This window comes from Ammospiza caudacuta, chromosome 9, assembly GCF_027887145.1.
Source record: "Ammospiza caudacuta isolate bAmmCau1 chromosome 9, bAmmCau1.pri, whole genome shotgun sequence".
In the NCBI taxonomy this organism is placed as follows: domain Eukaryota; kingdom Metazoa; phylum Chordata; class Aves; order Passeriformes; family Passerellidae; genus Ammospiza; species Ammospiza caudacuta.
Window position 1 is genome coordinate 30,333,483 of NC_080601.1, and position 12,318 is coordinate 30,345,800.

At 42.6% G+C, this 12,318-nt stretch overlaps 1 protein-coding gene across 9 annotated transcripts in view; it reads left to right on the forward strand.

Annotated features, from left to right (window-relative positions):
• Positions 1–12,318, forward strand: part of TCF7L2 (transcription factor 7 like 2) — a 168,194-nt gene that overhangs the window by 48,489 nt on the left and 107,387 nt on the right. For all 9 annotated transcript variants that reach the window (XM_058810063.1, XM_058810065.1, XM_058810064.1 and 6 more), the window contains exon 4: positions 10,764–10,865. In XM_058810063.1, the coding sequence (XP_058666046.1) occupies positions 10,764–10,865 (102 nt within the window). The remainder of the gene's footprint in view (positions 1–10,763; positions 10,866–12,318) is intronic.

The following is a 12,318-nucleotide window of genomic DNA, read 5'->3' on the forward strand; positions in this document are numbered from 1 at the left end:
TGCTGTGTGGTTTGGGGCTGGGCTGCCATCCCAGAGCCCTTCCCAGGGAATCCTGCTCTTTGCTCCTGCACAGGCACAGGGTGAGCTGGTGCCCAGCTCCCGGGATTTAGGAGCAGAAGGGCGTCCCTGTGCTGGCTTTGGGATGCCACAAGAGGGTGGCTGGCTGTGCATCCCTCTTGCAGACATTCCCTAGCCCAGGGGCTGTGCCTCTCCTCCCCTCTCCTAGGCAGCATCCACATCCCTCCCTTCCCATGGCCAGGCAGGAATTATGATGATCCTGGGGAGAGCTCCCACAGGGAGCCATTGTATGTGTATATTTATATATATATTTATATTTATATATAAATAATATATATATATATATATAATGTATATATGTGTGTGTGTATATATATGTGTGTGTGTATATATATGTGTGTGTATATATATATGTGTATATATACATGTGTACAAATGTGCATATATATATGTATATATATGTGTACATATATCTATATCTATGTGTGTATATGTATATATTTGCTAATTGTATCAGGGCGCGGGGTTGAAGCTATTCTGTGTTTAATTCTGTATGAACATGATTTACCAGCCTTGGAGGAGATTTTGCTCCCGCTGCAAAGTCAAATGCATCTTTCTGCTCTGCTCTCTGACTCCTTTACATGGAAGTTGTTTTTCTAGTACCTGCTAAGTTATTTCAATTTTTTTTTCCATATTGATATTGAGAGAGAGCAAACATACATACATGAACAGACTTAAAAAACACTCAGTGTTTTCAAACCGTGGTCCTTTAAATAAATAAATAAATACAAAAGTCGCCTTGTGGGCCAGCCAGTTCAAAATGCCTGCACTATATTTAGCAACGAGAGCAACATTTTCAGCTATTTGCAGATTTGTACAGCTCAGGGCTGCTCGGATGACTCCTTTGTTTCAGCTTTGGGGCTGTGGCAGGAGAGTGTGGCAGATGCAGATGTGGGAGTGCGGTGTCTGCGGGCTCCCCGCGGCCGTGGGCTGGGCGTGCAGAGCCACCCTCACCTCTCCAAAACAAACCTCTGCCCCAGCCACAAGAATGTGGGCATGGGGCACAGTCCCTCCAGGACATGAGCTATTGCAGAGCTGCTGCTGCTGCCCTTCTCCCTGGGACAGAGGCCCCTCCAAGCCACTGTTTTTACATGGATTTTTTTTTTTATTCAATTTTTTTTTTTCTTCCCCTCCTTCTTCTTTTCCACCACACTTAGAGAAGAAGAATGCAGGCTCATGCATGTTGCATTTTCCTCGTGCAACAGAAATTTTTTGGTTTTGTTTTTTTTTTTTCTTCCCCCCTATACATACACGGAGCAATGCATTATTTCAATTTGCTGCTCAAAAAAGAGTGTTTTCCTTTTTTCCCCCCCAATTTCTCAAAACTGAAAGGATAATTTTGTGTTAGTTTGTTTTGCTGTTTGATTTTTGTTTCTACTCTTTTCAGCTCAGGGAGTGGATATGGTAGTGTAGTTTTTTGACTGAGGAAAATTTTTCTCTCTGAATAAACAAAAAGCCCCCCCCTTCTTTAAAACTTCTAGTAGTGCATTTTGTGCATCTTAAGTCTGCAAACTGTGCCAGTTCAAGAAAAGTTACTTACACTTAATGCATAACCTAAAGGTACTTAAAAAGTCAGAGTGCCTTTCTAAAGTCTTGCCATGATTTACTTGGAATTTGTGGTAATTCGGCTTATTTTCATTGGGGGTGCCCTTTAAATTGGGGAAAAATAATGCAAAATGGTGTCAATTCTGGGCCATATTTGTTTTAATATATTTTTCTCTGCATCTCCTTTAAGAAAAACCAACGTTTTATGTGTTCTTGAGGAACAGTTTGTGTGGCTGATGATTCAACTAAAAATATTTTAAAAAATACTTCTTTTAAATACCTAAATGCATATTGCATTGTTTCCGTGGTGCTGGAGGAAACCAGAAAACAAATACACAGGGTGGCTGCCCAGGAACAAGAGGTGACAGCACAGATTTAGTGAATACTTCATTTGTTTTATTTTGCTTTCATCCCAAATGATTCACTTAGTCCTCCACCTAAATATAATTCTTCCTACTTAGCGAGGAGTCATCTTTCCCTCTGGCCAGATGGGATGTCTTTTCCATGGGTGTCCAAAGGCAAGCCTTCCTCATTTCCTCTTCTGATGGACAATTGAGATGTCCAGCTTTCATTTGGAAGGAAAATGGGTGCAGCTCTGGCTGTCCCCAGGAACCAGTGCCATCAGAGAAGCAAAAAGGACAGTTATTGATGGGGGTTCTGAACCCTGGGAAGGGAATGTTTCTTTCCCAGCTCTCTAGGAGGGATTTGGAAAGAGCCATAATCCTGGGTTAGGAGTAATTTGTTACAGCAAGATGATACTTGAGTGGCAGGAGGATTCTGGCAGAGGCAGCGAGAAGGTTTTATTCAGAGGAGTAGCTGGTCTCACAGAAGGTCAGGCTGACACAAATCCTACCCCAGCCCACAAGTTTTGTTTCTCAGCCAGCACAATTAGCTGAGGGGACTCTCGACCTCTTTTACATCTTTCAAAGACATCTCCACACATCTGAGCTAAAAGATTACTGCGTGGAATGTGGACCAGGATGTGATGCAGTGGAAAGTTTTTCTTCCAATGCCTTTCTGAAAAACAAAACCTCAACAGCAACCTTCCCAGTTTCTCGTAGGAGGTCAGAATATTGCTGGTTCCAGTGTTATCTCCAGGACTTTTTTCATGAGGTTGCCTTAACGTTACATTTTTGTGTTAACCTTAAAAAGAAAAAAAAAGGACAAAACTTACTACCCCTAGGAAAAGAGAAAAGAAAATTTTGCAAGTTCTTCATTTTCATGAAGGCCTGAAACCCTTGGAGCCATCTATTCTGCAGTTACCCCTTGTTGCATTGAAGGCCCAATCACACATGGAAACCACAAGGGAGGCGACAGGAAATTTGGTATGAAATTTGCTGGGTTTACTAGAGAGTGGCTCCCAGCAGTTCACCCAGAATTGCTACATCGACAGGAATTTTTGTGGTAGTGATTAGAGTCATGAGTTTCACTTACCCAACATTGGGAGAAAATACGACTCTCAGTAAAACCCTCTTAGGCCATGTTACAATAATGAGCAAACTGCTAAATTTTCCTGTAGCACTTTTACTCGGGGATCTCACCCACCTGTGCCAGTCCTTCACGGGTACTTCACAAGATCTGAGATGAGAATTTGGATCGAAGAGTGAAGAAACCCCTCCCAACCAAGATAGTCTTGGAGGCCCCTTTGGAGAGGGACTTGTCTTGCAGAGCATCCTTTGACTGTCTTGCCTGTGTCATGCCTCTGCTGGCTTTTGATAGCTGGAGGTGCCAAGCACTTTATAAATCAACCCTTTATTGGCTGATGGAGGGTAGGTCTAGATCAGGTATTAGGAAGGAATTCTTTCCTCTGAGGGTGGTGAGGGACTGGCACAGGTTGCCCAGAGGAATTGTGGATGCCCCATCCAAGGCCAGGCTGGATGGGGCTCTGAGCAGCCTGGTTTCAATGTCCCTGCTCGTGGCAGGAAAGTTGGAACTTGGGATGATCTTCAAGGTCTCATCCAACTCAAACCATTCTATGATTCTATGACTGATGCAGGACAGAGTTGTCAAAGATAGGGTCTCTTTATGTCTGTTCTGTCTGGGTTTGGGGTTTTTTTGCCTTCACACAAAGACATGCAGTGGAAAATGGTACCAGTTCAGTATCATGGTCATGTAGAGATGAATTTAGTGATGGGCTTCACTACCAGGGTACCTAAGGAGACTGGTTGATGCTTCCCATAATCAGGAAATACATTCCCACGTTTCCTATTCTATTCCAGACTCCAAGTGGTGGAAGTGAAGGGAAAGATGGGGGCAGATTTGGAGGGCCTCCTTTGCTCCTTGCACAGCTGTGCTGTGGGGTTTTTCTTGCTTTTCTTTAAAATAAAAATTAAAAAGTAGTTGCAAAGCTTAAAGTTCCAGCCCCTTCTTTACAAACAGAGCTATGCTCTTAACAGAGTTGGAAGGTTTTAAGGGAGGCAGGGCTCCCCTGGAGCAGCTCCTCTGTTTGAGTGGAGGTAGCTCAGTGCCATGATCTCTAACATGCTGTCAGATATCTTTACTGCCTTGATTTAAAGGGGAGGAAAGGAATTATATTTTATAGACCATAAAATGCATTCTTGGACTTCATGCAAACACTAGTTACCAATTGTTCTCTCACTGGCTGGGAGATTGCCAGGATGAGAAATTGTGTGTCTGTACATCAAAATTTTTGGTGAGTCTTAGAGGCTGATGAAACTGTGAGTCTAAGCAAGAGAGACCTACAGAAAGAATTTCTTGAGATTTTTTGACTGTCCTAGTCTTCATCTAATGGAAACTCAGTGCTTATGTGCAACAGAACAGGTTTCAGAGAAAATTTAGGGAAAGTAGCTTAAGAATGAAGTTGGGTTTTTTTATGGTTTAAAGTAGATAAAATGCTTATTCTTGTTCCTTGACTGAAATTATGTTTTTATTGGTACCTTTCTTTTGGAACAGCACTTTGCAGATATCTGAATAGTCCTCAGCCAGCCTGCTGGTTTGTGCAGGAAGGATGGTGGGGTCTTTCAAATTTAATGTGAAAAAAGTAATGGTGCTTTCCCAAGCTCCACCCAGGATTGAGAAATACAGCCTGCAGTTACTTTGCAGAGATACCATGTGAACTGCAGAAAGTAATGCTGTACTTCTATGTCACATGAACACTCTTCCTCTTGTAAAGCTAAAAAAATTATTTTAAATTCCTCCCCTTTAATGAGAGAATTAAAGGACATTTTAAATTTGGAAGAAGCCTTATGTGCATGTGTCAGTGCAGGAACGTAAACCATTTCCTGGTTTTTGTACCACTTTCCCCCATCTATGCATTTTACTTAATATTTTTAAAAGATTATGTTAATAAAATGAAAAGTGGAGATATATGATAAATACTTCCATGTTTTACAATTTTATGCTTTAATTTCTTGAATGCTCTGGGGAAGTCTTTTGTGTGAAAAGGATTGGTCTCACTGAAATCAACCTTGCTGCTTTTGTTTTGAGCAGCTCCCCTGTGCCTCGTGCTGGTGCATTGCATATTCTGTAGAAGGGCTCAGCATCGTGGGTGGTGTCTATTACTTCTCATACAAAAAATTCCAGACATTGCAGGTCTGCAAGGAATAGGAGGCCTTTTTAAAGTTCCTTCAACAGCCTCCTTCAGTTATTTAAAATAAATCCTTCAGATTTTGCTCTCACACGCACACCTCTACAAACAAGGTGATAACTGAAGACCAGAAATAAGGGGTTGAGGTAAATTAAGCAGTGGAGCAGAAGCCGGGGTTCTACAGTTAAATCTTTAGAGGCTTTGCTTCTAATGTAAGTGGAGGCACTAATAGGTGACAGACCTTTCTTTGTAGGTACCTAGATGAGTATCCTCTTGCAACTTTTTTTTTTGTCTGTAGGGAGCTATTATGGCCTTTGTTCCTTATTGGCTTCCCCATAAATATCAGCTCTCCCCTCAGCATTGTGATCTCCGTGTTGCTACTGGATTATCTCTGGTTAAAATTTGTCTAGATGCTCCCTCCCAGAAATGCTTCTAACTAAATATTGGAGAAGCTCCTGACCTTCAAGTTGGCATCCAGGTGTGTACTTCCACATGACCCTACAATGCTGGCCAAGGGAGGGACTGACCCCAAAACCAAGATCAGGAATATTTCTATTTGAGATCCAGGGAGGAAGTGCAGACTTTGGAGGTGTGATCCAGTGGTTAGGAGACCAGTGGCATCAAGCTGACTGCAGGAGCCCTGCTCCTGCTTGTTTCAGTTCCTGGGAGCTAATAAGCACCAGCTGCAGGAAACGTGAGCTGGAAAGCATTGTGCGGCTTTCCTTCTGTTTAAAAATATGGCCTTCCCCCCCCCCCCCCCCCCCCCCCCCCCCTTCCCCCCTTACTTTGTTTATATTTTTATATGTTAAAGAACATCACTTGTAGGGTGATCTAGCAGTGAAAACAATAGTGTGACAGGGGGACAGGTCCACGTTGGACACCAATGCGGGAAACACCTGTGAGCTCAGTGCCATCCTTTCCTCCATGGCTGCACTGCTGTGAGCCCTGCCCCAGCCCGTGGGGCAGCTGCTGGCCCTGAGTTGGACCTTCCTGCAAACTCCTCGAGTGCTGGATGTGAATTTCAGCTACTTTGGACCAGCTCTGCTGTGAAAACTTGGGAATGATGTTTGTTGCCCAGCCAGAGCTCAGGAAGGTGGCTGCTTTGGGAGTGCCTATGCAGAGCTGCTCCCAGTGGGTCTGTGCTCTGCAGGACCCTCTGGCTGTAGATGGGAGGTGTGGATGTGTAGGAAGGTTCTTGGGTATTTTTTGTTCCTTTCTACAGAAAAAAATCTGGGCTATTCAAATCATTTGCCTTTTCCCTTGTGCTGACAATTTAACAGCCTTTTTAAAAGCTTTGGTTTCTCTCAAGTACGCTCGCCCCAAACTTGTTTTAATTCTTGTGTGGAGGCCTGGAGCTTAACAATTATTTTGCTTAAGCTCTCTGAGACTTGCCATAAAACTTTTTTTTTTTTAAATGCACACATGCTAATGATCCCCATCAGATCATATTGTTAAACAGGGAATAAAGTACTTCCACCATGATGACATTATTTTAAAAAAATGTTAAAAGCAGGCCAGCAGAGCCCATTTCAACAGTTTTGTTCTGAAATAATTTGCACAGATTTGTTAGAGTTAATTTGTTGAAAAGTTCAGTGTTTGTACAGGCAAGTCCTGATTTCCACACTGAGACACAAGAAGCAGGAGAGGAGTGAGTGGGTGTCCAGCATTTGCAGGAGCAGGCTGGTGGGAGCTTCCCCTCCTTCTTACCCCTCTGCCCCCTCCAGCTGCCCGGTGCAGGAATGTAAAAGCAGTGTCAGAAGGCTGGGAAAGTCAGCTTTGGATTTTTGTGGACTCCTTGCAAATCAGAGGAACTGTCTGGCTCAAATCTGCATTTAGGGCCAAGAGAAGAGGATTTCCTGCTATTTAGTTGTTTGAGGAAGGAAAGGATTTACCTCTCTGCTGTAGCAGGACTTAATTTTTCTCCTTTTTAATAAGAACATCATAGCGTAAGGCAGCAGCGGTAAACCTCCGAGAGCAATCAGGGCTCTCCCTCCTCTTCCTCGAGGTGATGCAGCTCCCCCCTGCCCAGCATCCTCCTGTCACAGCTCCCAGCCCAGCGAGGGCCTGGCATGTCCCTGCGCTGCCAAAGAGAGAGCTGTGGAGGGGGTGGCTGCTGCGCTCGGCCACCATCTGGATCCAGTTAGCTCTCTCGGCAGTAGGGCTGAGTCTCATTTCCTCCAACCAGTAATGTTATATAGGCAGTGATCCTGTTCTGCCCTAACATAATTGAAAATTATGTGTATTGTAGACTCGCAGCGCTGAAATGTAGACTTGTAAAAATCTGTGGCTCAGGTAGCCTGTGGAGATTGAATTTGGCACACAATGAGGCTTTTATGTAAAGTAAGAATTATAAGCCACCACATCAATATTGTATTACAGGCATGACAATTCTTGGATGAGGAGGCCTTGAGTCAGGCTCGTCACCTTAAACAATGCTAATATTTCATACTTTATCAACAGGGCTGGCATTTTGAAGCCAGCAAACATTTTTTTGCTTTTGCAAACATCCTGCTGTTGAAGGTGTGGGTTCACTAGCTTGACGTGGGCATTGGCTGTGGGCTCTGGCCCCCTCTGCTTATCTGACAGACAGAACATCTCACCCTTAGCGGGGCTGGGAGGCTGCTCTGGATCCTGGCCTCTTGGTAGAGCTCATGGAAGTTGCTTTATGGACACTTGTGCTTTACTGCTTTCCCTTGGGTGTGGTTATTTGATTTTATTTTGTCTCCCACTGGTGTGTTATCCACTGGTAGAAATGGAAGCTGTCCATGTCTGTGTTTGTGAGCAAAACTGAGCCCTCTGGGTTTGGACTGTTCCTGCTGGGCTTCATGTGCATGTCCAAAAGAAGCTGTTTGTGCTTTAGCCTTTGCACTGTAAGACCTCTTGGATCCTCTTTGCCAGGGGTGGGTAAGAGAAGGGCTTTACTGAGAGTCCAGACTAAGGGTTTTAAAAGGAGGGGAAAAAAAAGAGTAACAGTAAGATCTTCTGAAACGTTCATCTTGCCCTTAGGTCAGGCTGGTGTAGGAGCTGAAAGCATGTGCTGAAAGCACGGGCTGCGGTGGGATAGAGGTGGAGTGGGAGCAGCCATGCCTTCTTGCTCTGTTTCTTCTAATGGAATTTATTGCTAGTAAAAACCAGCACAACTGACAGTCCTGAAGGCTTTGTAATCCCTGCAATAATTACTGACTGGATGGGGTGTGCTGTGAGCTCACCCCTGCTGCTTGTCAATGCCTCTGTCTGCCCTTGGGGCAGTCTCAGAGAAGCCCACGTGTTTCTCAGCCTGTGTTTTAGGACAGCTGCTGACCTGAGCTCCTCACAGGCTGTCATGGTTGTACACATGTTCCAGGGCTGCTTGTGACTGTGGAGTGGTCATGGAAAAATGAAGGTGATGAGTTTATTTTTGTGGGTAATGGCTTGGTGTCTGTTCCCTGGAAATCCACAGTTTGAGCTGTCATGTTCTTGTAGAGGTTTCAGCTGTGGCAGCGGTAGGTTCTTGCTCTCCAAAAACCATTGTGAACTTTGAGGCAGAGTCATGCACACATCCTGTGAGGGCGTTTTCCTTGGAAGAAGGGAAAAATACTTCACTGATTGTCTGGAAAACCTGAGGAAGCCAAAAGTAGCTGTGACCCATCAGGACCCATTCTGGAAATTCATGCATCCCTTCTTGTGGTGGTGTTTTGACTGCTGTCTGAGAAAACTGGTGGACTTTTGAAAATGTAGCAGTTTACTTGTTTAATAGTGCCATTTGAAAATCTGCAATGTATCAGATTTCCCCTCAAGTTTAAAAGTTGGCTCTCAGTTGGCTTCAGCTTTGGATCCAAATTCTACACACTAGAGTTGCATTTTTATGCACTTTTTTTAAACCACAAAGGGTTAGAAAGTTGCTTTAACATCATCTCAACTTTAAAATTTATGTTGTGGTCACATATATTGAAGAAAAGGGATTTGATGCAAGTGATCAAATATCTGGAGACTTACAATTGGGTTGTAAGAGTTAGAAATATTGCTTATCGGTAGTCTAGTTCTGGTTTGTTTGGGTTTTATTTCTTGTTTTTAAGAAGTGCTGAAACATTCTGGTCCAAATTGCACAAATCCCAAATGTGAACATGAATAAAAACAAGACTTCTTGGAACTTGTGGAACTCATATGGGGCACAAATCCAGAGTATGGGTTTGTTTATTTGCATTCCAGTAGCTCGGAAAACTCAGGCCGTCCAAGTGATGGGAACTGGTAACACATTCTCCTGCTGGCTTCTGCTTTTTGGGCACCTCAGTGCCCAGAGTCTTGCAGCAAACAGGCCCTGCATGTTAGCAAATGTTTTGCATACGTGAGCAAATGTGATAGATAGTGATGTGCTGAAAGCATGGAACCAGATCTCCTTCCTTCCTCCATGGAGGTTCAGATACAGCTTCCGCTGTTCCCCTGCACTGCAGGGGCTGCTTGTGCATGCTCCTTCTTCAAGATTACCCTTACTTTAAAAAAAAAAAAAAAAAAAAAAAAAAAAAAAAGAAAGGAAGGAATATATAAACATAACTATTTCTCTAGTAGGTATTTTCTAGGAATAGATCTGTCAGGTCAAGCAGCATCTAGTGCTGAATAGGAGCTTCTGCAGTGGCCTGATCTATGTGTGCAGCTGCTTTTCTTAGTTCTGGGAGGGGGCTGAATGTATGTGGCTGTGCACATTTCTTCCAGCATGATACAGGGCTTTTAGAAGTCTCTTATTAACCTGTGTTAACTGGGACAGCACACAGCAGCGTGCAGAGAGAAAAGCCTGGGCTGAAATTATATTTAGATGTACGGTGCAGAAGTTTGTTTGGGATAACTAATTTCTCTGTGGACCTGCTTTTGTTCAGAATGGAGCACTTCTGGTGCAGTGAGCTGAAGCTTTTCTTGCTTTTGTATCACTGCCCCCATATGCTGCAGAGGTGGCATGTGTGTGTGTCCAGCCTGTCTGCTGGTGGCACTGCCACAGAGAAGCTGTGGCTGTCCCTGAGCCAGGGTTGTCTGACAGAAGATAAGCAAGAAGAAAATCCATGGTGTCTTCCCGAAATGGTGAAAAGTAGAGAAAATAGGTGCTAAGACCCAGCAGTCATTTTGGGGTAGTGCCCTGTCTTTAGGGCTCATACAGCACTGGGCAGTTGGAGCTGTTGACTTGGTACATTTGTTGAAAGAAGGCTGACAGATGACCCGTTCAGTAATGAGATCATATTCTTATTTCATGATATGTTTTCCCTCTGCTGACACTGATATCCACCTTTTCCCTTGTCCCATCCTCTCCATGGTTATGATATTTTGTTTCTTTGTGAGTTTTATGCTACTTCTAGATTTGCTGCGATCAGTAAAATTAATGTAATACTGTCTTTGCAATCTGTTTTTTTTTCTTATTCCTGAACTGTAACACAGTGGTATGAGATTGTTAGTTCTGCACAGATTTTGTATCCACAAACATGTAAGGTTGTCTTAATTTTTTGTTTCAGTTCCTTGCATAAGTTTTGCTTTATAATTTTTTATCCATGTTACCTAAGATTTGTTATTTTTTTTTGCCTTTCTTTTCTGAACTCATTTTTCTTTTCCCATTTTTGTTTCCTCCATCCAGTATCTGCAGATGAAATGGCCACTGCTTGATGTTCAGGCAGGGAGCCTTCAGAGTAGACAAGCCCTCAAGGATGCTAGGTCTCCATCTCCAGCACACATTGTTGTAAGTAAACACAGAAAGATGTTCTTCCTTTGTTTAAAAAAAAAAAAAAAAAGCATTTGACATTAATGGCAATGGTTGTCATCAGTTTTCTTTTACACAGACCAAAGGAGAAATACCCCAAAACAAACAAATCCCTAACAAGCCTGTGGTAAAAGGAGGGAATACTTTTGTTATCACTGGGCTGAAATTATGAAATTATCATCCATGTGCCTTGCAGGAGACCAGGGAGTCAAAAATCCTCTAAATTTACACACTGCAGAATGATGTAGGGGCAGTGGAGTCCAGTCAAGCTGGTTTACACATCTGACCTACCTGTGTTGAAGTGAAGAGACTGTCTGGAAAGCTTAGACTTAAAATTGCCTTAGAAAAATCAAAAGCCTATTCTATGTCCTTTACCTAAAGAAATCTTTTCTTATTGTAAAATCCTGCATGAGAGTTTGAGAATTGGTCAGGATTTTTACCTGGGTGAAGGCTCAAAAGAGCCAAGTTCAGCAAAGCACAGGTTCCTTTGTGTTGTGGTGACTTCTAATTTAGTATAAACATTGTTATCAAATGTTTACTGCTACCTGCAAAGTATAAAACTCTCTTTATAATGAATAGTGTTTTAAAAAATACTGGTATTTATTAACTTCTAACCTGAATTTTCAATTCTTGGTTAATTTTTCTTGTGCTTCTGTTGTGAAAACAATGTTGAGTTTGCAATGTTCAGTACAAATTTACATGAAAGTGGTTTGGGGGTTTATTTTGCTTTCTAAAATAGCATCCATAGAGATCAAGAAGGAAATGGTTTGTTTATGTGGTGGTTTGCAAGAGCAGAGATATGCAATGGTCCATCCTTACCCACAATCAGTGTCAGTGCCATTTATTGTTAAGGAGCATCTTAGCTCTGCCTATTCATCTGGGATATTTACCTCTGGAGAGAATGGCATGTACTGGGTGAGAATATTTCTTCCAAAAAGAATTCCAAAAAGAATTTCTTCCAAAAACACATCAAGTTTAATGTGATTTTTTAAAAAGCTTTTTTACAACTGTTGGATGATAAGGTAAATGCCAGGAAAAGAACCTGCTCATTCTTTACTTTCTGCTCTGTAGTCTAGAGCTGACACAGCTGGTCGATCATCCAAGGTACACATTGGCCTTTCTAGAAATTTCAAATCATACCAAACATTTTTGCTTCTTTTTCCATTGTTGTCTCTTTAAACTGAGAATTGTCAGCCCATTGTGATGAATGTCATAGTTCTTTATTCAAAAGGAAAAAAAGATTTCCTGTGTTTTAGAATCCATAGCTTCTAAACCATCCTTCAAATCATCAGAGAGCAATTGGAACAAGACTGGTATCTGCCCAGTTGATATCTGGTGCTGGCTGCTTCACTTTTCCAGAATTACTTTGCTTTTTCTTCCTGTCCACTTGGGCTGTCACTGGAGGAAGAGATCAAAGAAAAGATGTCTGGCT